A 23,153-nucleotide genomic window follows, 5' to 3' on the forward strand; every position below is an offset into this window, starting at 1 on the left:
TGCCTCTAGAGTCAAACCTCAGTAACACAGAAAAATAAATGAAAGGATTGGAAGAATGCTAATGTCATATCCAACCAGATCAGAAAAGGGAATCGCAAAATACACCGGTCAGTGGTCCATTCGCAAGGCCTACAACTGCAGTCAGAGGGACACATGCCAGCCTCCTATGGGCATAACCCACTCATCGGCCCTCACCAAGGCTTTAGAGTTTTTGAATTGGTCCATCACAGTTGAGACAAATTCCTTCATCCTCTGAAAGTCAAGGAGATTGATGCTACCGGAGCCATCAATCAAAAAAGCAATGTCACTCTCCTGCTGAGGACATCCTAGAGAAAGAGGACAGAAAAAGAAAATGCCAGAATGGATTAAGGTGCAGACGGACAGCATTACGGGCAACGTACACCCAACCCTCCCCCCGAGAACGCACACACATCCCAAGACCCAGATGCCACAGTGGATTTCCAGGACACAAAGCCTGGCATGCCAGCCCCCCAGCCACTTTGAACATGTCTTCACTGAAACCCGGCACCAGTGAACCTGCTTGTGAGCCGGGTCAGACCTGACACAAAATGCAGCCCCTGAGCCAGGTCTCTCGGTTCTGGAGAATATGAGTGTGGTGCCCCACACCTGAAATCCAAGGAGTCGGGGGGCTGAGACAGGAGGATCACAGGTTTGCAGCCAGCCAGCCTGCCTCCGCTACTTAGTGAGGCCCCTGCAACTTGGTGAGACCCTGTTTCCAAATAAAAAATAAAATAGGGCTGGGGTGTAATTTGGAGATAAAATGTCCCTGAGTTTCCTCCCAGAACCAAAAAGAAAAAGAAAATGAGAATAGGAAAATCGCCCCTAGAACCTTAAAACCTACACCCCCACCACTGCTGCCACAAATGCCTACAAATGCCTGCAGCCGAGGCCACGGAGGCACCTGGAGTCCTTGCCGGTGCTGAGGCTGCACCAAGGCGGAGGAGCTGTGAGCACTCAGAGCCCCCAGCCCCAAGCAAGCCGCGCATGCGCAGACCCAGCTCCAGCGTTAGAGGATCGCTCTAACAGAGGTGTAGACGTCAACACAGAGACGCAGGAACGTGAAAAGGCCAGGGCAGTGGCACCCCAAGGAAGCAGCTCGCCAGTGACGGATGCCAAGGAAAGGAAACCTACCAGCTGCCTGGAAAGGAATTCAAAACCAACCTGAGCTGGGCGTGATGGCTCACGCTTATAACCCCAGCACTTGGGAGGCTGAAACAGGAGGACTGAAAATTTGAAGCCAGCCTCAGCTACTTAGTGAGACCCTGTTTCCAAATAAGAAATAAAAGGCTGGGGGGGGGGGGAGCCTGGACGTAGAATGCCTCTGGGTTCCACCCCCCCCTCAATAAAATGATCTGAAGGAAACACAGAGATAACAAAATAATACAGATAACTCAGAGGTAGAATGTCCCTAGGTTCAATCCTAAATACTAAAAAGAAAAAACAAAGCCAGGTGTGGTTACGCTTGTAATCCGAGTATTTGGGAGGCTGAGACAGGATCATGGGTTCTCAGCCAACCTCAGCTACTTAGTGAGGCCCTCTGCAACTCAGTGAGACCCTCTTTCAAAATAAAGAATAAAAAATAGGGCTGGGAGTGTAGCTTGGAAATAGAATGGCTCTGAATTTCATCCCCATTACCACAAAAAAAATTACACAAAGATAAAGGAAACGAGTTGTTGTTTTTCTCAAATAATAAATAAAATTCATAGGCTTTTTTTTTTTTTGGGTGGTACTGGGGTTCCTGGAAACCCTTCTACCTCTGGGTCACACTCCCAGACCTATTTTTTATATTTTTTAAATTTGGAAACAGGGTCTCCTAAGCCAGCAAACCTGGCTTCGAACCTGCGCGATCCTCCTGTCTCCGCCTCCCAAGCGCGGGGATTACAAGTGTGCGCCACCACGCCCAGCAAAGTCATAGGCTTTTAATTAGGTTAACTAAAAAACAAAAGAGAAGACTCAAAATCAGAGGCAAAAAAGCAGACATTAATCTGGTATGAGAGAAATACAAAGGTTTATAAGAAAATGTTATGAATAAATATACACCAACAAACTTGTCAATCTAGAAGAAATGGATAAACTCCTAGATTCATACAACCTACCTCTGTTGACTCGTGAAGAAATAGAAAATATGGAGATCAGTAGCCGGGCATGGTGGCGCACGCTTGTAATCGCAGCATTTGGGAGGCTGAGACTGGAGGATCAGGGTTCACAGCCAGCCTCAGCTACTTAGCAAGGCCCTCTGCAACTCAGTGAAACCCTGTTTCAAAATAAAGGCTAAAATAGGGCTGGGGGTGTAGCTTGGAGGTAGAATGCCCCTGGGTTCCATCCCCAGTACCGCAAAAAAAAAAAAAAGAAAGAAAGAAAGAAAGGAAGGAAGGAAGAGAGAGAGAAAAGAAAAGAAAATGAAAGAAAAGGAAAAAAAGAAAATAAAAGAAAATATGGAGATCAGTAATGAGTGAGGAGACTTAATTAGTCATATAAAAGTCTCCCATCAAAGAAAGCCAAGAACCAGATGACTTTCCTGCTGAATTCTACCAAATATTCAAAACAAGAAGAATACCAATTCTTCCCCACCTATTCCATAAAATCGAAAAAGAGGGAAAATCTCCAAATTTAACTTATTCTGTGAATCTAGCATTACCCTGATATCAAAGCCAGACAAAGACAAATCAAAAAGAAAACTACAGATTAATATTCCTTGTGGACATAAATACAAAACTCTTCAATAAACAGGGCGTTGGGATGCATGCCTATAATCCCAGTAATTAGGAGGCAAAAACAGGAGAATCGCCGGTTCAAGGCCAGTCTCAGCAAGTTAGCAAGACCCTGTTACGAAATAAAAAAGAGCTGAGGGTGTAGCTCAGGGGTAGAATGCCTCTGGATTTAATCTCCAGTACAAAAAACAAACAAACAAAAAATACCTTCAGTAAAATTCTAGCAAACTGAATCCCACAGAACTTTAAAAAGATCATTCATGCCGGGCGTGGTGGCGCACGCTTGTAATCCCCGCGCTTGGGAGGCGGAGACAGGAGGATCGCACGGGTTCGAAGCCAGCCTCAGCTACTTAGTGAGGCTCTCAGCAACTTAGTGAGACCCTGTTTCCAAACAAAATATAAAAATAGGTCTGGGAGTATAGCCCGGAGGTAGTAATGCCCCTGGTTCTACCCCTAGTACCACCAAAAATAAAAATAAAAATAAAAAGATCATTCACTGTGACCAAGTAGGATTCATGCCAGGACTTCAGTGACAGTTTGACATGCACAGATCAGTAAATGTGATTCATCACATCAACAAAGTGAAGAACCAAAGCCCTGATCATCTCAGTAGGTGAGAATTCATTTGAGGAAATGCAGCACCCCTCCTGTTAAGAACTCTCAGTGGATGAGGCATCAAGGGCTCCCCCCCACCCCAGCACAGCAGGCCGCGCCTGAGGACTCCGCCTACGTCATGAAGAATGGGAAAACGCTGAAGTCACTTCCCCTCTGGTTAGGTATAAGGCAAAAAGGGCCATGTTGGTCACTATTACTTCACAGAGGTCCTGGCCAGAGCAACTAGGCAAAAGTAAGAAATAAAGGAGCCAGGCGTCGTGGTGCACACTTGTAATCCTAGTACTTGGGAGGCTGAGACAGGAGGATCGCAATTTGCGGCCAGCCTCAGCTACTTAGTGAGGCCCTTTACAACTCAGTGAGACCCTGTTTCCAAATAAAGAATATAAACTAGGGCTGGGGGTGTAGCATGGAGGTAGAATTCCCCCCGGGTTCCATCCCCAGTACTGCAAAAAATAAATAAAACAGGGTCTTACTAGGTTGATGAGTCTCACTACTTGCTGAGGCTTTCCTCAACCCTGCAATCCTCCTATCTCAGCCTCCCAAGTACTAGAATTACAGGTGTGTGCCACCATACACAGCTTAGAAGGATTGTTAAAATCCAGTGGCATACACCTGTAATCCCAGTACTTTGAGGGGGGGTGAGGATAGAAGGTCGTCCTCAAGTTTGAGACCAGCCTCAGCAACATAATAAGACCCTTAGTGGCTTGGCAAGATCCTATTTCAAAATAAAAAATACAAAGGGCTAGTGGTGTAGCTCAGAGGTAGAACATCCCCGGGTTCAATCAATCCCCAGTACCTCCCCCCAAAAAGTCCACACTACGTAAGTGACTCAGATTCATTGCATTCTCTACCTACCAATGTCCGTCTTCACAGAAATAGAAAGACAATTCTAAAATTCATATGGAACCACCAATAGCCAAGCCACTGGCTATATAACAAAAGAACATAGGTGCAGGCATCACAGTATCCAGCTTCATAAAACACCATAAAACTACAGTAACCGAGCCTGCCATGGCGGCGCACACTGGTAGTCCCAGTCCTTGGGAGGCTGAGACAGAAGGATCGTAGGTTCAAAGCCAGCCTCGGCGAGGCTGTCAGCAACCACGTGAGACCCTGTTTCCAAATAAGATATAAAATCAGGCTCAGGGTGTAGCTTGGAGGTAGAATGCCTCTGGGTTCAATTCCCAGGACTAAAAGAAAATGAAGAAACCCCATAGTAAAACAAACCAGCATGATAACCACACACACAGACCAATTTAACAGAACAGAGCCCAGAAATAAACGTGTGCATCTACAGCCAACTGATTTTTGGCAAAAGTGCCAAGAGCACATAGTGGGAATAGAACAATTTCTTTAATAAGTGGTGTTGGCCGGGTGTGGCGGTGCACACTTGTAAATCCCAGTTCTTGGGAAGCTGAGACAGGAGGATCGCAGGTTTGAGGCCAGCCTTGACAACTTAGTGCGGCCCTGTTTCAAAACAATGGAAAGGGATGGAGTATAGCTCAGAGGCAGAATCCCTCTAGGTCAAATCCCTAGCATCACACACACACACACACACACACACACACACACACAGACGAAGTTTGGCGGTGAAGGGAAGACTAGATGGCAGAAGGGGAGGACGAAATCAGGGAGAGGGGAAACCGTTTCTGTTGCTACCAGTGTTGGTGGTTGACTGCTTTTAACATACGGGTCTCGTGCACATGTGTACACTGAGAAAAGGAGAGAGATGAAAGCTCCAGGAAAGAATGAGAGGATGAGAATGTGGGCTTCTTAGTTGGCCCCCGAGGGAGCCTCCAAAGCCAGGAAGGACGGAAGTGTTAGTCACAGGGAAGAAGGTGGGTCTCCTAAACCACAGGGCACTGCTGGGCCTGGGGGGCGCCATTATGGAACCTCAGCAAAGAGAAAAGGAGACCAGAGGGAGCTTCTGTTTCTCTGGGAGGCGATACATTCTCAGGATCCCAGGACTGGGAGGCAGAGCAGGAGGATCACAGGCTCAAGCAACCTCAGCACCTCGGCGAGACCTTTAGAAACTTAGTGAGACCCTGTTTCCAAATAAAAAGTGAAAGAGGGCTGAGGCTGTAGCTGGGAGGTAGCGGACCTCTGTGTTCGATCTCCAGCACCAGAAAAGATAAACAAATAAAAATAAAGACCAAGCAGTTGAACAAAGCAACAGGAGGAAGCGGCTTGGATTACTGACTCACCATCTTTGTCAATCAACAAACGCTGGGGGAGCCAGGTGCTATGCAGCCACCAAGGCCGCCCCCAAGATGCCCGCCCTCTGGCAAAAACACTCGTGCATCACCTCCTCCCCACCAGTACAGCTGGACCTCTGGACTCGCTTCAAAGAAACAATATGGAAGAAGTAACACAAGGCTAATTCTTTTCCCTGGGAGGCATGGAGTCGAACCCAGGGGCATTCTCCCTCCAAGCTACACCCCAGCCCCATTTTTTTACTTTTATTTTGAAACAGGGTCTCGCTCAATTGATGAATCTTAACTACTTGCTGAGGCCGTCCTCAAACCTGAGATTCTCCTATCTCAGCCTCTCAAGTACTGGGTTTGCAAGCATGCAACACCACCCCATCTACAAGAGGCTAATTCTGGATTAGATGATGGACGGTTGCTGCATGTCCATTCATCTCTCTCTCTCTCCCTCTCCGTCTCCCCACCCCCAGCCTCCCAGCTACTATTTGGTGAACTGCTCTATGGTGTGGCCCAATAGCAAGCAGCGGAGGGCAGCCTCCAGCCAACAGCCAGGGTTCGACAACTCCACTTCAGTCTCATGAGCAAGTCAGGCAGCGGCTGGCCATGCCTTTGGGACAGTAAATGTTTTAAGCTGCTAAATTCTAGGGCAGTTTGCTAGCAGTGAATAAGCAGCACCTTATCCCTGCGGTCTTGGGACCTGCAGAGAGACGGACAGATAAGAAACAAGACCGCACAGGAGTGAAGGTGGTGACCTGGGGCCGCAGCATGGCAGGGGCGGTGGATGGTGAGAGGTCACCCCAGAAAGGACTCTTCAGAGACATGACCTTGGAGCCAACGGTCACAGGTGGTCAGCTGAGGGTGAGGGCAGCCTCTATGACTCGGAGAAGAAAGACCAGGGCAGGTGAGTGAGGCAGAAGGGGCGGAGGAAGAGGGAGGTGAGCAGGGCTGCCCCATCCGGAGCCGTCACGGCGAGGTTCAGGCACTTCTTGGGACACCTGTGAAGCGGGGTGGCCTGGTCCCCTTCTCTTGCAGAGGAGAGTAGCCATATCAGGCCTTCAGGACTGTGTGTGAGTGTGTACAGGACTGTGTGTGAGCGTGTATGTATATGTGTGTATTCCCCGGAGAATGAATCCACGGAATCCTATCTCTGAGCTACAGCTACAGCCCTATTCTTTTATTATTATTATTTTTTTTTTTTTTTTTTTGGTGGTACTGGGGTTCCTGGAAGCCCTTCTACCTCCGGGCTACACTCCCAGACCTATTTTATATTTTTGAAACAGGGTCTCTTACGCCAGCGTGGCTGGCTTCGAACCTGCGCGATCCTCCTGTCTCCGCCTCCCAAGCGCGGAGATTACAAGCGTGCGCCACCACGCCCGGCCTTATTATTATTATTATTATTATTATTATTATTATTATTAATAGGGTCTTATTAGGCCTTTGAGTGTTGATGCATTGCCAAGGCTGGCCTCAATCCCTTAAGTCTCCTGTCTCGGCCTTCCGAGTCCTGGGATTACTGGTGCGCACCACCATGCCCACCCGGGACTTCTTTCTTAACGTGCACCTTCCCTAGTGCCTCTCTCCCTCTCTCTCTTTCAGAACTTGGTTTCCCCATCCTTCTGCACCTCGACCTAAGCCATTCCCTGACCTCGAGGAGCCCCAGGCCAGCCCTACCCCTCCTTTACCGGCCCCGGCCTGGGAACCTACCTCTGAGGGTCTCTGGGACCCTCTGGGGCTGCTGCAGGAGGTTGGATCCAAACAGGAAGCAGAAGCCATTCACGTAGGTGTTCTCTTTGCAAGTCTGGTGCACGGTGGGGCCGCAGGCCTGGGGGGCAGCATTGGTGGAAGGGGCTGCCCCGCTCCCCATCCTCACAAGACCCCCAGTCCCAGAAGCCTTGGGTCCCCCGTCCTCCCCTGGAGGACCTCCTGTGACCCAGCACAACTCACCAGCAGCTGGGAGGGGTTGGTGGTGGCTGCCAGGGACAGGCCCAAGGACATGTTCACAGCCTCCGGGGGGACTGAGGAGACAGGTGCACATGGTCAGCCTCAGGGCCATGGAAGGGGCTTTGTAAGAGCTGGATGGGGGTCACCTCGACTTCAACGGAGGTGGGACAGACGGGTCAAGGGGCACCTAGATTCCAGGAAAGGAACACAGGCTACACAAGGGGGTCTGGGTAGAGTAATCAGACCCAGCTGGCGCCAGGGAGATAGGCTCTCTCTGCCCCCACCATAGGCCCCCAGAACATGGGGATGCCTGGCAAGTGTGGGTTCACCTGCAGATTCCCAGCCCCGGGCCCAGCGGGGCACAGACTCACCCTGCAGGGGCACAGGCTCACACTTGTGCGTACTGTAGTCACACTGGTAGAGACCACCTGTTTGGTTGGCAGCCTTTATCTCCTGGGGCGCTCCAACCACCACCCTAGAGAGAGAGGAAGGAACAGAGAAAACTCACAGGTGGGGAGGGAGAGGAGGCCACCCCCCAGAGGAGAGTGGGGGCCTCACACAGGCTCCTGAGCTTACATAAATAGGAGGAAGAAGTAGCAAAAAAAAAAAAAAAAAAAGTGGGAAATGTTAGTTGGGCATGGTAGCCCATGCCTGTGATCCCAGTGCTTAGGAGGCTGAGACAGGAGGATCGCAGGTTCAAAGCCAGCCTCGGCAACTTAGCGAGGCCCCCTGCAACTTAGCAAGATTCTGTTTTCAAATTAAAAAAAAAGGCTGGGCATGTAGCTTGGAGGTAGAATGCCCTTGGGTTCAATCCCCAGCACCACAAAAGAAGGAAGGGGGGGAGGGAAGGAGGGGAGGAGAAAGAAAGGAAGGTAGGTAGGTAGGTTTGGATCTCAAAATGGGAAGCATCTAAGATTGACATAAAACTCAAAGGGCACAGCCATTTTAGATAAATTTTAGTATATGATTATTAGAAGCCAAGTCAAAAGGCAAATCATAAACTGGGGAAAGGAGACTAGCAACTCCTAGTCCAGACTACCTTCCTCAAAATAGTTCCTAGAAACCAGTAAGGAAAAATAAAATAGAAAAATGGGTAGCAGATACTGAGAGAAAGAGGGAAGAGAACGTTTAGAGAAAAGGAAATACATCTCTTATAAAAAGAGAAAGCAATTTAAAATTAAATTGAGATAGCACCTCTCATCCCCTCCATCTACAGAGATCACTGCTTGCTAACACTTTGGATTGGCAAATAGGAAATGGGAGTGCCCAGGGTTCTGGTGCAATCATGAGCTGTTGACACTTCTACAAAGAGCAATCAGGAAAAATGGTTTCAAATCGCATCCGCATGCCAGGAGTAGCAGTGCGCACTAGTAATCCCAATACTTTGGCACAGAGAGACAGGAGGAGCGCAGGTTTGAGGACAGCCTCAGCAGAGTGAGATTCTCATCAACCTAGTGAGATCCTGTTTCAAAATAAAAATAAAATAGGGCTCGGGGTAGACCTCAGAGGTAAAATGCCCCTGAGTTCAATTCCCAGTAACACACACACACACACACACACACACACACACACACACACATCGCATATGCATTGTAATTCCAGAGACTCAGGAAGCTGAGATAAGAGGATTGTAAGTTCAAGGCCAGCCTAGGCAACATAGCAAAACCTGTCTCAAAATTTTAAAGAATAATGAAGGGCGGGGCGGGGGTAGCTCAGTAGTAAAGCGCTTGTCTAGCATGTGTGAGGCCCTGGATTCAGTCCCCAGCGCTGCAAACACAAGAGCAAAAACAAATCCACAGGAATATATACTCTTTGATCCAGCAATCCCAGTTCTTGAAATTTACTTCCAAATATACTTACACACATGCAAAATGACAGCGTTGTTTATAGAAAAGTTTGGAAACAATTGAAACATCTCTTAAGAGAGGTTTAAGTTTGGAAACAATCTAAACACCTCTTAAAAAGAAATTTAAGGCAAGATTTAAGCCAAGAACGGTGATGCACGCTTGTAATCCCAGTACTTGGGAAGCTGAAACAGGAGGCCTGCAGGTTCCCAACCAGCCTCAGTAATTTAGTGAGGAGTGAGGCCCTCTGCAACTTAGTAAGATCTTGTTTCAAAATAAAAAATAAAAGAGGCCAGGCGTGGTGGCACACGCTTGTAATCCCAGCATTCGGGAGGTGGAGACTGAAGGATCGCAGTTCACAGACAGCCTCAGCTACTTAGCGAGGCCATTCGCAACTCAGTGAGACCCTGTTTCAAAATAAAAAATAAAAAATAGGGCTGTGGGTGTAGCTCAGAGGTAGAATGTCCCTGGGTTCCATTCCCAGTACTGCAAAAAATGATAATAATAAATAAATAAAATAAACCAGGCATGGTGGTGCACGCTTGTAATCCCTGAGCTTGGGAGGCTGAGACAGGAGGATCACACAGGTTCGAAGCCAGCCTCAGCTACTTAGTGAAGCTCTCAGCAACTTAGTGAGACCCTGTTTCCATATAAAATATAAAATAGGTCTTGGAGTATAGCCTGGAGGTAGAAAGACTCTGGGTTCCACCCTCAGTACCACCAAAAAATTTAAAAAATAAAATAGGAAGATGGCGACCAAGAAAAGCGGGGCTTAAGAGCCCCACTAACAACCAATCTCCATTACCACAAAATCAGCGCCTTTCATAGCCAGAAAACACCATCACCAGAGAAACAAAAAAATCACCAGGCTCCAGAGAGAAAGCGGACTGAGAACAGAACTCAGAGCCACAGAGGAGATACACCGGCCTCACGCCCGAGGAGGCGGCAGCAGCTCCATACTGCCGGCGGCAGCGGCGAGTTCACCAGGCGGCTACAGCAAGCCGAGGTGAGCCGCTGCGGAACAGCCAGGCGGGTTTTCTCGGCGCAGGGAGCATCTAAAGCTCCCAGTGGCTGAGCTCAGCACACGCTGCAGGGATTCAGAGTAGAAATCAAAACCAAGAAGAAATAAGCCAGCCTCATGGCCGAGGACATAGCAGCGGCGCCATATTGCCACCGGCGGCAGCAGCAGTGAATTCACCGAGTCCAGAACAGCTACATCTGCGTACTCAAGAACAGTGAGTCAAATTGCGGGCCACAGCGGAGAAATCCCAGTACTGTACTCCTTGGGACTTGACCCAGTGGGGGAGTGGCGGTGGCAGAGATATCACACCATAGGAGAACGCGCAACCTGGCACCCCCCATAGTCTAAAGCAGCCTCTATCGACTCCCTGGGTCGGAGACTCTGTGATACAACCCAGTAAAGGAGTAGTGGGGTCTGAGATACTACTGTCTCGAGATCCAGAACACCTTAAGTGAAGTCATAGTGACCCAAGGGAAGGACCCAGAGAAGGCACAAACTTCCGAAATCATGGGAAAGAGGAATAATACTGGAGCAATTAATGCTCACAACCCCACAACATCAGAACCCGATAAAACAGAAAATCAGAGATTTCTAGAAGATCAAATCAGGAAAATAACTGTAGAAATAATAGAGGTGCTTCAAAAAGAACTCAGAGAGAGCCAAAAAGAGATAAAGGATGCAATTAATGAAGTAAAGGCCTCAATTCAAAGCACAAACAACCAATTAGACCACATGGAGAACAGAATCTCACTCTTAGAAGATGATCATTCCAAAAATGAACGCATAGTTTCTAATCTAGAAAAAAATATCCGACAGCAGGAATCTGATATTGAAGAAATATGGGCCCATTTTAAGAGAGCTAACCTAAGAATAATTGGAATAGAGGAGGGAAAAGAAAGTGAAACCAGAGGGATCAACAATCTCTTCAAGGAAGTAATAGCAGAAAATTTTCCAAACATAGAGCAAGAGGTTGATACACAGGTCCAGGAAACTTATAGAACTCCCTTTAGACAGGATCGGACAAGAGGATCCCCACGCCACATAATTGTCAAAATGACCAATGTGGAAGCCAAGCAGAGAATCTTAAAGGCAACAAAAACAAAGTGACATTCAGAGGCAAACCAATTAGAATCACTCCAGACTTCCCAAACCAAGTCATGAGAGCCAGAAGTGCTTGGAGTAACATATTCCAAACTCTGAAAGAAAACAACTTTCAGCCAAAAATTTCCTACCCGGCAAAACTTTCTATCAAATTAGATGGAGAAATAAGAAGCCTCCATGACAAACAGAAACTGAAGGAATTTATGTCTTCAAAACCAGCACTAGAGAAAATACTCAAAGAGATTAACTACAAAGAAGAAATAGGTAACACACACCAGAACCAGAGAAACAAGATTTTCCATCCAACAGACAACTAAGATTAGTTATCTGTGGAGATTCATTATTTGTTAGTCTTTTACCTATCTCTAAATGGTATTGTTTGCCTTTATTGTTGTTAATTTTTAGGATTTCTAGTTGGAATATTAATATACCTTCAGATATAGCATTTGGAAATATTTTATCCCATTCTATTAGTAACTGTTAACTCTGTTTACATTGTCTTTGGATATACAATATTTTTTTATTTTTCAGGGAGTTTGTATACTCTTCTGTTGCCTGTGCCATTGAAATCATATCCAAAAAATCACTGCCAATTTCAATGTTGTGAGGTTTTATGACCCAGATTTTCTCCTAAAAGTTTATAGTCTTAAGATTTATATTTAGGTCTTTTATCTATTTTGAGTTAATATTTATATATGGGATTAGGTAAGGGTCCAATTTTATTCTTTTCCATGTAATTATTATTTTTCAACAATATTTAGTTAAAAGAATATTATTTCCACCACCAAATGTTCGTGGAAACCTTGTCAAAAATAACTTGACAATATAGGGAAGAATTTAGCTCTAGGCTTTTATTTAACTCCAATGGTTTATATATCTGCCTTTAGAATAGTACTACACTGTTTCAATTATTGTAGCTTTATATGGTTTGAAATCAGAAAATATATATCTTCTAGCTTTGTTATTTTTCAAGATCGTTTTGGGTATCTAGAGTCCATATTCCATATTAGGATAGATTTTTTTTCTGAAAAATAAATATATAAATATATGATAGTTTCACCTAAAAAAATAGAAAAAAAATATTCTCTGGTAAGAAAGAAAGTAAAAAGAAATATTGAAATGTTATCTTTAAGTCATCAAAAGCTTGGTATCAGACAAATGAAACTGTTATGAGAGATTATCATTTTTAATTTTGGATAAATTGCTATAATACTAGACGTCAACCACTAAGCCAAGCATGGGAGAGAGGGATGGGGAGAGAATGGGGTGGGGATCAGGTGGGGGCTGACTGGGCGATGTGTGCATGTATGTCTACAAAAGTTTGTATCCTACTATGATGTATGAATACAATGCACCAATAAAAAAAAATGAAAAAAAATAAAATAAAATAGGTCTGGGAAGCCGGGCGTGGTGACGCATGCTTGAAATCCCAGCATTCGGGAGGCTGAGACCAGAGGATCGCAGTTCACGGACAGCCTCAGATACTTAGTGAGGCCCTCTGCAACTCGGGGTGTAGCTCAGAGGTCAAATGCACCTGGGGTCCAACCCCAAACCCCCCAAGAAAAAGGTCTGGGTATATAGTCTAGAAGTAAAATCCCTCTGAGTTAAATCCTCAGTACCAAGGGGAGAAAAATGTGGCTGCCAGCAAGTTGGCCGTAATTTCAATATAATGCATGCTACAAATTGTGTGGGGGGTAGGAGGAGTCAGGGAGATTAGACAGACAGAAGATGACAGATAGATGATAGATAGATAGATAGATAGATAGATAGATAGATAGATAGATAGATAGATGATAGATGAGGTAGATAGATAAATAGATTAAAATCTCTCTAGAACATAAGTAACTATTTACTAGGGTCCCTCCTGGGAAGAAAACAGAGTTAGAAAGAGACTTCTTAGCCAGGCGTGGTGGTGCACACTTGTAATCCCAGTACTTGGGAGGCTGAGACAGGAGGATCACAAGTTTGCAGCCAGCCTCAGCTACTTAGTGAGGCTCTTCACAACTTAGTGAAACCCTGTTTCAAAATAAAGAATGAAAAATGGGGCTGGGGATGTAGCTCAGAGGGAGAATGCCCCTGGGTTCAATCCCTAGTACTGCAAAGAGAGAGAGAAGGAGAGAGAGACAGAGAGAGACAGAGAGACAGAGAGACAGAGAGAGACAGACTTCTTATTCTTATACTTTTTGCATATTTGAATTTGAAACCCTAGAACTTTGTTACCTACTTTAAAAAAATCAATCAAGGCAATTCTTTTTTTTTTTTTTTTTTTCTGGTTATTTAGGGAAGTAGACAAGGGTTCCTCTGAGGGAACCCCTGAGGCTCTTACCCGGATCCATCAAGCTGGACCACACTCTGCCCAAAGCCCCTTGCATTCTCTTGGAAGGTCATTGGGTTTTCGGTGTCCAGGTTGAACCCATGACATAAGGCCAAGGCTGGAGGGAGAACAAGGAGGCGGGAGTCAGGCAGAGACACCGACAGTTAAGGAAGCAGCATGCCTTTCTGCTCACGTAGCTCTCGGTCCCCATCCACCCCAGCCCAGTGTCAGGATGTCCGCCTCCAGAGCCAGCTCCCATCGCCCACGGCAAAGTTGGCACATTTTCTCTACAAGGCCAGAAATCTTGGACTTTTCAAGCCAAGAGGCAGAAAGAGTATGTTACATCAGTGCTTATATAACAAAATATACATTTCCACAAATTTTTCATCAAGAAATTAAAAATAAAATTATTAAGTATAGCTGGGCATGGTGGCGCACGCTTGTAATCCCATGCTTGGGAGACGGAGACAGGAGGATCGCCCAGGTTTGAAGCCAGCCTCGCTGGCTTAAGAGACCCTGTTTCTTTTGTTTTGTTTTGTTTTGTTTTTTGTTTTGTTTTGTTTTGTTTTGCTGGTACTGGGGTTCCTGAAAGCCCTTCTACCTCCGGGCTACACTCCCAGACCTATTTTTACATTTTCATTTCGGAAACAGGGTCTCCTAAGCCAGAGCGTGCAGCTGGCTTCGAACCTGCGCGATCCTCCTGTAAGAGACCCTGTTTCTAAATAAAAATATAAAATAGGTCTGGGAGTGTAGCCCGGAGGTAGAAGGGTTCCATCCCCAGTGCCACCCAAAAAATATATATATATTATATATAAAATTATATATATATATACGTATATATATACATATATACATATACATATATACATATACATATATACATACACACACACACACACACACACACACATATATATATATATATATATATATATATATATATATATATATATATATAAGCTGGATGTGGTGGTGGACACCTATAATCCCAGGACTTGGGAGACTGAGACAGGAGGATGGCAGGTTCAAGACCAGCCTCAGCAATTTAGTGAGAGTCTCATCAACCTAGTAAAACCCTGTTTCAAAAGAACAATTTAATTTTTTTTTTTTTGAGGGCTGGAGGTATAGCTTGGAGGTAGAATGCCTCTGGGTTCTGGGTTCAATTTCCAGTAAACACACACACACACACACACACACACACACACACACACATACACACACACAATTATTAAGTTTAATTTTTTGTAATTAGATTTATTAATGGAATAAATGAAATTCTTTGGAAAGGACATTTCACTTAACTGGGATTCAAAATTAGTATTCCCTATCATCAAAGTGGTGATAAACGAGCCAGGCATGGTGGCATATACCTGTAATCCTAGTACTTGGGAGGGTGAGACAGAAGAATCACAGGTTCTAGAACAGACTCAGCAATGTAGCGAGACCCTATTTCAAATAATAAATAAATAAAATAGGGCTGTAGGTGTAGTTTGGAGGTAGAATGCCCCTGGGGTCAATCTCCAGTCACACACACACACACACACACACACACACACACACACACACGTTACAAATATTCATCTTCAACCTATGGCTTGCAGGTACAAGTAACTACGGGTGGTGGGCCATATTTGACATACTCGCTGGCCCGTGGCCTAAGGACCACCATGATGGGGCCGTCAGCCCATCCCTGAGCTCCGCCCTCTACTCTGAGCGCACAGACAGCCTCTTACCCTGGAGTTTCCCCCACAGTGATTTGCCTAGCCAGCAAGTTCCTATAGATCCAGTTAGATAATTTCTTTCTTAGGCAAATCTCAAGCATTTCCTTCCCTTCATTACTCGCTTTCCACAAAACATAGGCATACAAAGAAACAAACTCGAATCATTCCAATCATCCATCAGTCATTCAACAAACAGCTACGCCCGGCCCTTGTTAAACAGAATTGGAGTCAAAGCAGAGGTGACAAGGTGGAACCCAAGAGGAGCCCCTCTGGGAGGAGAGTCCAGCACTGCTGTGCACCCTCGGGCATGTCTCTTCACCTCTCTGAGCCTCCGAGGCCTCATCTGTGAGGTGAGTGGACCCCAAACAGCCTTGCGCAGGCTAGGAAGCTAGTCATCCTTCCAAGCTTCCTGGCCGTCTTGTTCTTCATCTGCTTGGTCTCGGCTTCTCCTGGAATCTCTGATCCTTTCCCAGCTCCCTTCCCCAGTCTAACTCCTACATAGTCTGTGCCTTTCCTCTCCCCTCACAGACCCAGACGTTGCCTCCTTCCGGCCCCGAGAGTCTCAGTCCCTGGCGTACCTGTGAAGAGAAGGACTCTACGGGTCATGGCAGAGAGGAGCGCAGCCTGGAGGAAGCGGGAGCCGCAAGGAAGAGCCACTGAGACACCAAAGCCAGGAAGGGAGAAAGGAGAAGTGGGGCCAAGGCTGTCAGAGCTCAGAGGAAGAGGGCGGAGGCCGAGCCAGTGCCCAGCCCTGCGCACCTTCCCCCGGGGCCTGTGCAAGCCTGCCTTCCTCTCTCCTTCCTTCCCTCCCTCCTCAGGGTCCTGGCCCAAACCATGAAGGTGACCACCCAAAAGGTGCCGTTGGTCACCTGCTCGCCAAAGCATCATGGAAAGCAAGCTGAATGGAAGGTGGGCATGGTGGCACATGCCTATAATGCTCGGGAGGCTGACACAGGAGGATTGCAGGCTGGAGGCCAGCCTCAGAAATTTAGCAAGACCCTCAGCAACTTAGTAAGACCCTGTTTCACAATTTAACTGTGTGTGTGTGGGGGGGGGTGCTGGGGATGGAACCCAGGGGCATTCTACCTCCGAGCTATACCCCCAACCCCTATTTTTTATTATTTTTTATTTTTTTTATTTTATTTATTTATTTATTTATTTGTAGTGCTGGGGATTGAACCCAGGGCATTCTACCTCTGAGCTACACCTCCAGCCCTTTTTATTTATTTATTTATTTATTTTTATTTTGAAACAGGGTCTCACTAAGTTGCAGAGGTCCTCACTAAATTTCTGAGGCTGGCCACAAACCTGCAATCCTCCTATCTCAGCCTCCCAAGTACTGAGATTACAAGCGTGGACCACCACACCTGGCTCTTTATTCTTTATTTTGAAACAGGGTCTCACTGAGTTGCAAAGAGTCTCACTAAGTAGCTGAGGCTTTCCTCGAATCACGATCCTCCTGCCTCAGCCTCCCAAATGCTAGGATTACAAGCGTGCCCCACCATGCCCGGCTTTTTTTAAAAAAAAGAATATTTTTTTTTAAGGGCTGAGGGTGTAGCTTGGAGGTAGAATGCTCCTGCATTCAATTCCCAGTACCAAAAACTTTAAAAGCAAGGTAATTATCTTCGGAGCCTTCCTCCTTCAATGTATATTTTAAATATTGATAAAGACCAAACGAGTGTGGAATGTCAAACTCTATGTCTGTCCAAAAGCACTTTGTAGAATGTCTCTCTTTCAGCCCATGGAAATAGAAGTATCCTTTAGTCACAGCCATTGACCAGGACAATTCAGAACAGAGAAACACAATGCTTTTTAATATTTTACTTTTTAAAAAGCCTCAAACCAGCTGGGCATGGTGGCACATGCTTGTAATCCCCGTACTTGGGAGGCTGAGACAGGAGAATCACAGGTTTGAGAACAATCTCAGGATTTAACAACTCTTTCTTTCTTTCTTTCTTTCTTTCCTTCTTTCTTTCTTTCTTTCTTCCTTTGGTACTCAGGATTGAACCCAAAGGCATTCTACCTCCAAGCTATGCCCCTAGCCTGATTTTATTTTTTTAATTCAGAAGCAGGGTCTCACTAGGTTGATGAGAGTCTCACTATGTTACTGAGGCTGGCCACATGCCCAGCACAAGACCCTGTTTTACATTTAAAAATAAAATAAGGCTGGAGGTATAGCTCAGAGGTAGAATGTCCCTGGGTTCAACACCCAGTACAAAACAAAAAGTGAGTTCTACGTCACATGGCTATTGATACTCAACTTCCCCGAAACACCTTGGTCTTGCTTATCTCAACTTTTTTGGCTTTGCTTTCAAGGGATGAAGGCGTCAGGATCTCCTCCATCTCCCATGGCCCCACACGACACCCAGGATCATGGCTTCTCTCTTCTAACAAGATCTCTCAGACCTTCCTCTCCAAATCTTTTCCCCTTGCCCACACCCACAAACTCTGTGTATCTAACCCCCTTCAATTGGCTCGACACACCACATTCAAAAGAATGTACTAAGCCAGGCACTTGTAGCACACCTGTAAATCCCAGTTCTTGGGAAGCAGAAACAGAAAGATTACAGGTTCAAGACCAGCCTCAGCAACATAACAAGACTCATAGCAACCTAGCAAGACCCTGTTTCAAACCAAAAGAAGGAGTGTAGCTCGGAAGTAGAATGCCTCTGAGTTCAAGCTACAGTTTTCGGAAGCCTTCCTAGTCATCAGCTCTGAGGTCCCTTCAGTCGGCTTGGGAGGAACACAAACTGCTCACCCAAGTGGAAGTTTGTTTGCATGCAACCAAGTTTCCCAGGACCAAATGGGATGGATACACAGGTGAACCCTGACATTTCCCAGAACGCTTTCCTTACTTGAGTCATCTGTGACGACCTTGTTGTGTTTCCCTGATTCACCCCATGACTGCATCGCTAGTTCCTGTGTTTAATCATTTTTCCATTGTTTTGGTTAAAACCCTCAGTAAAAAAAAAAAGGCGCTAGTTGAAGGAGAGCAGGAGATCTGTCTCTTCCCTAGCCACCCTATGTCTCAATAATAATTCTGATTCTGAGTCATTCATGCGCCGAGACGTCTAATCTATCAACACCATCTACAACACACAGTGCCACAGATTTTTTTGTGGTTTTGTTTTTAATACTGGAGATTGAACTCAGGGGCATTCTACCTGTTGAGATACACCCCCAGCCCTATTTTATTTTTTTATTTTGAAATAGGGTCTCACTAAGCTGCTGAGGCTGGCTGCAAACCTGTACTTTTTTTTTTTTTCTCAACCTCCCAAGTACTGGGATTACAAGCATGCATCACCACACCTGGCTGAGCACCATAAATTAAAAAAAAAAATGCCAGGCATGGTGATGCGCCCTTGTAATCCCAGTACTTAGGAGGTCGAGAAAGGAGGATCACAGGTTCGCAGCCAGTCTCAGCTACTTAGGTGAGGCCCTCCATGACTTAGTGAAACCCTGTTTCAAAATGAAGAACAAAAAATAGGGCTGGGAGCCAGGCATGGTGGCACATGCTTGTAAATCTCAGTACTTGGGAGGCTGAGACAGAAGGACCCAGATTTACAGATAGCCTCAGCTACTTAGTGAGGCCCTTCACAACTTAGTGAGACCCTGTTTCAAAATAAAAAGTTGGGCTGGGAGTGTAGTTCGAAGGTAGAATGCTCCTGGGTTCAATTCCCAACACACAAATATACAAATTCTACCTCTGATCTAAACCCCCCAGCCCCATGTATGTATATAGTATAGATCAGAGGTAGAACACCCCTGGACTCCATCCCCAGTTCCACACACACAAAAAAAAATTATACCACACACAATCCATCCAGGTTCTGGGAAGTAGAAGCAGTGTTTTTCTATCTACACCAGGTTTCCAATGGACACTCGGTTGCAAAGAAAGGTTCTGCTTTGTTCCTCCTCAGCCATCAGATTAAGTCTTTGGAGCAGGATCAAAATAAGTGGGTTAAAATCCTAGCTCTAGCATATATGATCTTGAGCAAGTTACTTTCTGGACCTTATGGTTTTTGTCTGAAAAGTGGGGGTAATAATCCTACTAATATCTTGGGGTCGTTGTGACAACTACGTGAGATAATAAATGTTAGCGCACACGTGATGAACACTCAGTTCCCATTGGTTTTAATTAACTACTCTGTAAGCTGCAGCTCTCGTTGGTCTTTGTAAGGCCAGCATGGTCTGATAACATATGAAGGGAAAATTGGTGCAAACTCTCCTGCTACCAGCTAAAGCGTTCCAGCTGCTCTACTTGCTTCGTCTATCATCTAAGCAGAGATCCAGTGTCTGGTAAGTCAGATGAATACTCCTAAACTGGGCGTGGCGGCTCATGCCTAGAATCCTAGGACCTGGGAGGCTGAGCCATGAAGATCGCCTGTTCAAGACTCAGCAGCTTAGTGAGATGCTCCGCAATTTAGCGAGACTCTGTTTCAAGATGAAATATAAAATAGGGCTGAGGTGCAGGTTAGAGGTAAAATGCCCCTGAGATCACCCCCAGTACTAAGAAAGGGAGGGGGAAGGAGGGGAGGAGGGAAGGAAATCTCCTCCCATGAGTTTTGTGAAAGTACCAAGGGTTTCCACTAAGGTCACGCTAAGAGCCTGGTTGGCTAGAGGTCACTCTCAGGGCAGGGGTAGCCATTTTACCCAAAACAGTTCTTCCTGCCTCCCACCCTTGAAAGCAGAAGTGTCTCGGGATGACCTGAACAGGGCAGGGAGAAAATCAGTTCCTTTGGTAGAACAGGAAGAAAGTTGCACTAGTTGTAGAACAAGAATCACAAAACGGTTTATATATATATTACTTTTCTTCTAGGGGAGAGAGAATAGGTATACAAAGCAAAGGGTGCCAGGTGCAATAGCACACACCTGTGATCCCAGTACTTGGGAGGCTAAGACAGGAGGATGGCAAGTGCCAGGCCAGCCTCAGCCATGTAGTGAGACGTTCAGCAACCTAGCAAGACCGTTGCAAAACAAAAATGAAATAAAAGGGCTAAGGGTGTAGCTCGGGAGTAGAATGTCCCTGGGTTCAATCACCAGTACCACAAAACAAACAAAAAAATCAAAGAGCCACAGATGTTCCCCTACTCCACAGGACGCGTGATTTTGGGAGAGTGAGTCAGATATAAGACATCTGACCCTGTCCAGCTCCTGAGAGACGGAGCCAGGCCTAACAAGCCATCACAATTATACTTTCCTCCCAGTTGTATTGACTATACAATGGCAGAGTTTTGTAAATAAAAAATCTGCACCACCACGCCTGGCTGTGACAGCTTTTCTGCACTAATGCCCAGGCCTCACTCCTGCACAGAGGAGGTTTGCCAACTTGTCATGATGGAGTAAGTTTAATTTTGTCACCCCATACCACAAAAAAAAAATGCTCTACAATATTGTTATTGGCTTCTTTGGAATTCTTTCCTCTGAATACACACACACACACACACACACACACACACACACACACACACACATTTTTTTTTTCAGTACTAGGGATGGAACCCAGGGACATTCTACCTCCAGCCCTATTTTTAATTCTTTATTTGGAAACAGGGTCTAACTAAGTAGCTGAGGCTGGCCACAAACCTATAATCCTCCTATCTCAGCCTCCCAAGTACTGGGATTACAAGTATGTGCCACCATGTCCAGCTCAGATATTATTTTTAAAACTAAATCTCTGAAGCCGGGCGTGGTGGCGCACGCTTGTAATCCCCGCGCTTGGGAGGCAGAGACAGGAGAATCGCGCAGGTTCGAAGCCAGCCGCGCGCGCTGGTTTAGGAGACCCTGTTTCCAAAATGAAAATGTAAAAAAATAGGTCTGGGAGTGTAGCCCGGAGGTAGAAGGGCTTCCAGGAACCCCAGTACCACCAAACAAAAAAAAAAACAACTAAATCTCTGGGGCAAATTAAATGTATACTTTGAGGTCTTCTGTAGTCACTGCCAAATGATGGTCCAAATGGGTGGTACAATATTCTTTCCTCTTTCTTTCTTTCTTTCTTTCTTTCTTTCTTTCTTTCTTTCTTTCTTTCTTTTCTCTCTTTCTTTTCGGTACTGGGGATGGAACCCAGGGCATTCTACCTCTGAGCTACACCCCCAGCCCTATTTTTTTATTCTTTATCTCGAAACAGGGTCTCACTGAGTTGCAAACTGTGATCCTCTTGTCTCAGCCTCCCAAATGCTGGGATTACAAGCGTGTGCCACCACGCCCAGCTCTTTCTTTTTTATTCTTATTATTTGTGGCACTAGGGGATTGAATCCAGAGACATTTATCCTTGAGCTATACTCCCAGCCCTACAGATCTCACTTAAGATGCTGAGGGCTTCGTTAAATTGTTGAGGATGGCCTCAAACTTGCAATCCTCCTATATCAGCCTCCCAAGTACTGGGATTAGGGGCCTGACTTGCCAGTTGGCTAAGCATTCTATTTTTAAACCAAGATTCATAAAGTATGTTATTGCTTCCAATCATATATAAATTTCACCCCAGCAGGGCACAGTAGTGCATGCCAGCTGGGTGGTTGAGACAGGAGGATGGCAGGTTTGTGGCCAGTCTCCACAACCTCACAAAGCCCTCTGCAACTTAATGAGACCCTTTTTCAAAATAAAAAATAAAATAGAGCTGGGGTTATAGCTCAAAGGTAGAATGCCTCTGGGTTCAATCCCTAGTACCCCCACACACAAATAAAAATTACATATAGCCAGGCATGGTGGCACACACTTGTAATCCCAGTACTTGGGAGAATAAGACAGAAGGATCACAGGTTTGCTGCAAGCCTCAGCAATTTAGTGAGGCCATCTGCAACTTGGTGAGACTCTTTCAAAATAAAAGAATAAAATAATGCTGGGAATGTAGCTCAGAAGGAGAATGCCCCTGAATTCCATCCATACCACCCCTCCAAAAAATAAAAATTATAGCCGGGCGTGGTGGCGCACGCTTGTAATCCCCGCGCTTGGGAGGCGGAGACAGGAGGATCGCGCAGGTTCGAAGCCAGCCTTGCTGGCGTAAGAGACCCTGTTTCAAAAATATAAAATAGGTCTGGGAGTGTAGCCCGGAGGAAGAAGGGCTTCCAGGAACCCCAGTACCACCAAAAAAAAATAAATAAATAAAAAAAATAAAAATTACATATAAATTTCATCTGAACCACCATGGCAGGTTGATGTGACCTCCAGTTCCTGTGGCTGATTCTCTAGAGGGTTAACTCCAACTCTCCCTCCTGCCCCTCTCTCCAACAGAGAGACTAGACAAGCTGACCGCAGGCCAGGCGCCCTCTTTCTGACCGATGCAATCTACGGGAAGGTCTGCAAGGGCGTCTGGGTCTCCCTGCACTTCCGGCCTAGAATGCAGAAGTGATGTTTGGGGCAAACCCAGTTTTGAAAGAACAGAGGGGCCAGGAAGGGAACACAGCCTGCTCACAGGGAAGGCGCAGCCACGAGGAGCCCCACACAGCCTCCGAGACAGAGGCCGGGAGCGAGGCCAGAGCAGCGGGTTCCATTCAGGCCCCATACGTTCTCGTACCTGAGCCCCACGGATCTCCACACTATGCCCCCATTTTCTTGCAGGTTTTTAAGACAAACCTCTATTCCTACCATACAATCACAGCTCCAGGGATTACAGCTGTTCTCATAAACTGTTCCATGTTGGTGAACTCCAAGGGTCAGG

General features: G+C 46.0%; 1 protein-coding gene across 1 annotated transcript in view; it reads right to left on the bottom strand.

Moving 5' to 3' along the window:
* The window catches only part of ITGAM (integrin subunit alpha M), a gene marked incomplete at its 3' end in the record, with an annotated part of 42,437 nt that extends 26,329 nt beyond the window's left edge, over window positions 1-16,108 (bottom strand). Inside the window, exons 1-6 of the mRNA XM_080702572.1 lie at window positions 16,075-16,108; window positions 13,788-13,893; window positions 7,867-7,970; window positions 7,499-7,569; window positions 7,259-7,376; window positions 196-326 (exon numbers count right to left, since the gene is read on the bottom strand). Of these exons, the coding sequence (XP_080558698.1) occupies window positions 196-326; window positions 7,259-7,376; window positions 7,499-7,569; window positions 7,867-7,970; window positions 13,788-13,893; window positions 16,075-16,102 (558 nt within the window). The 5' untranslated portion in view covers window positions 16,103-16,108. The remainder of the gene's footprint in view (window positions 1-195; window positions 327-7,258; window positions 7,377-7,498; window positions 7,570-7,866; window positions 7,971-13,787; window positions 13,894-16,074) is intronic.
* Window positions 16,109-23,153: the final 7,045 nt, after the last annotated feature.

Source organism: Muscardinus avellanarius, assembly GCF_963383645.1.
Source record: "Muscardinus avellanarius genome assembly, chromosome: 10".
Classification (NCBI taxonomy): domain Eukaryota; kingdom Metazoa; phylum Chordata; class Mammalia; order Rodentia; family Gliridae; genus Muscardinus; species Muscardinus avellanarius.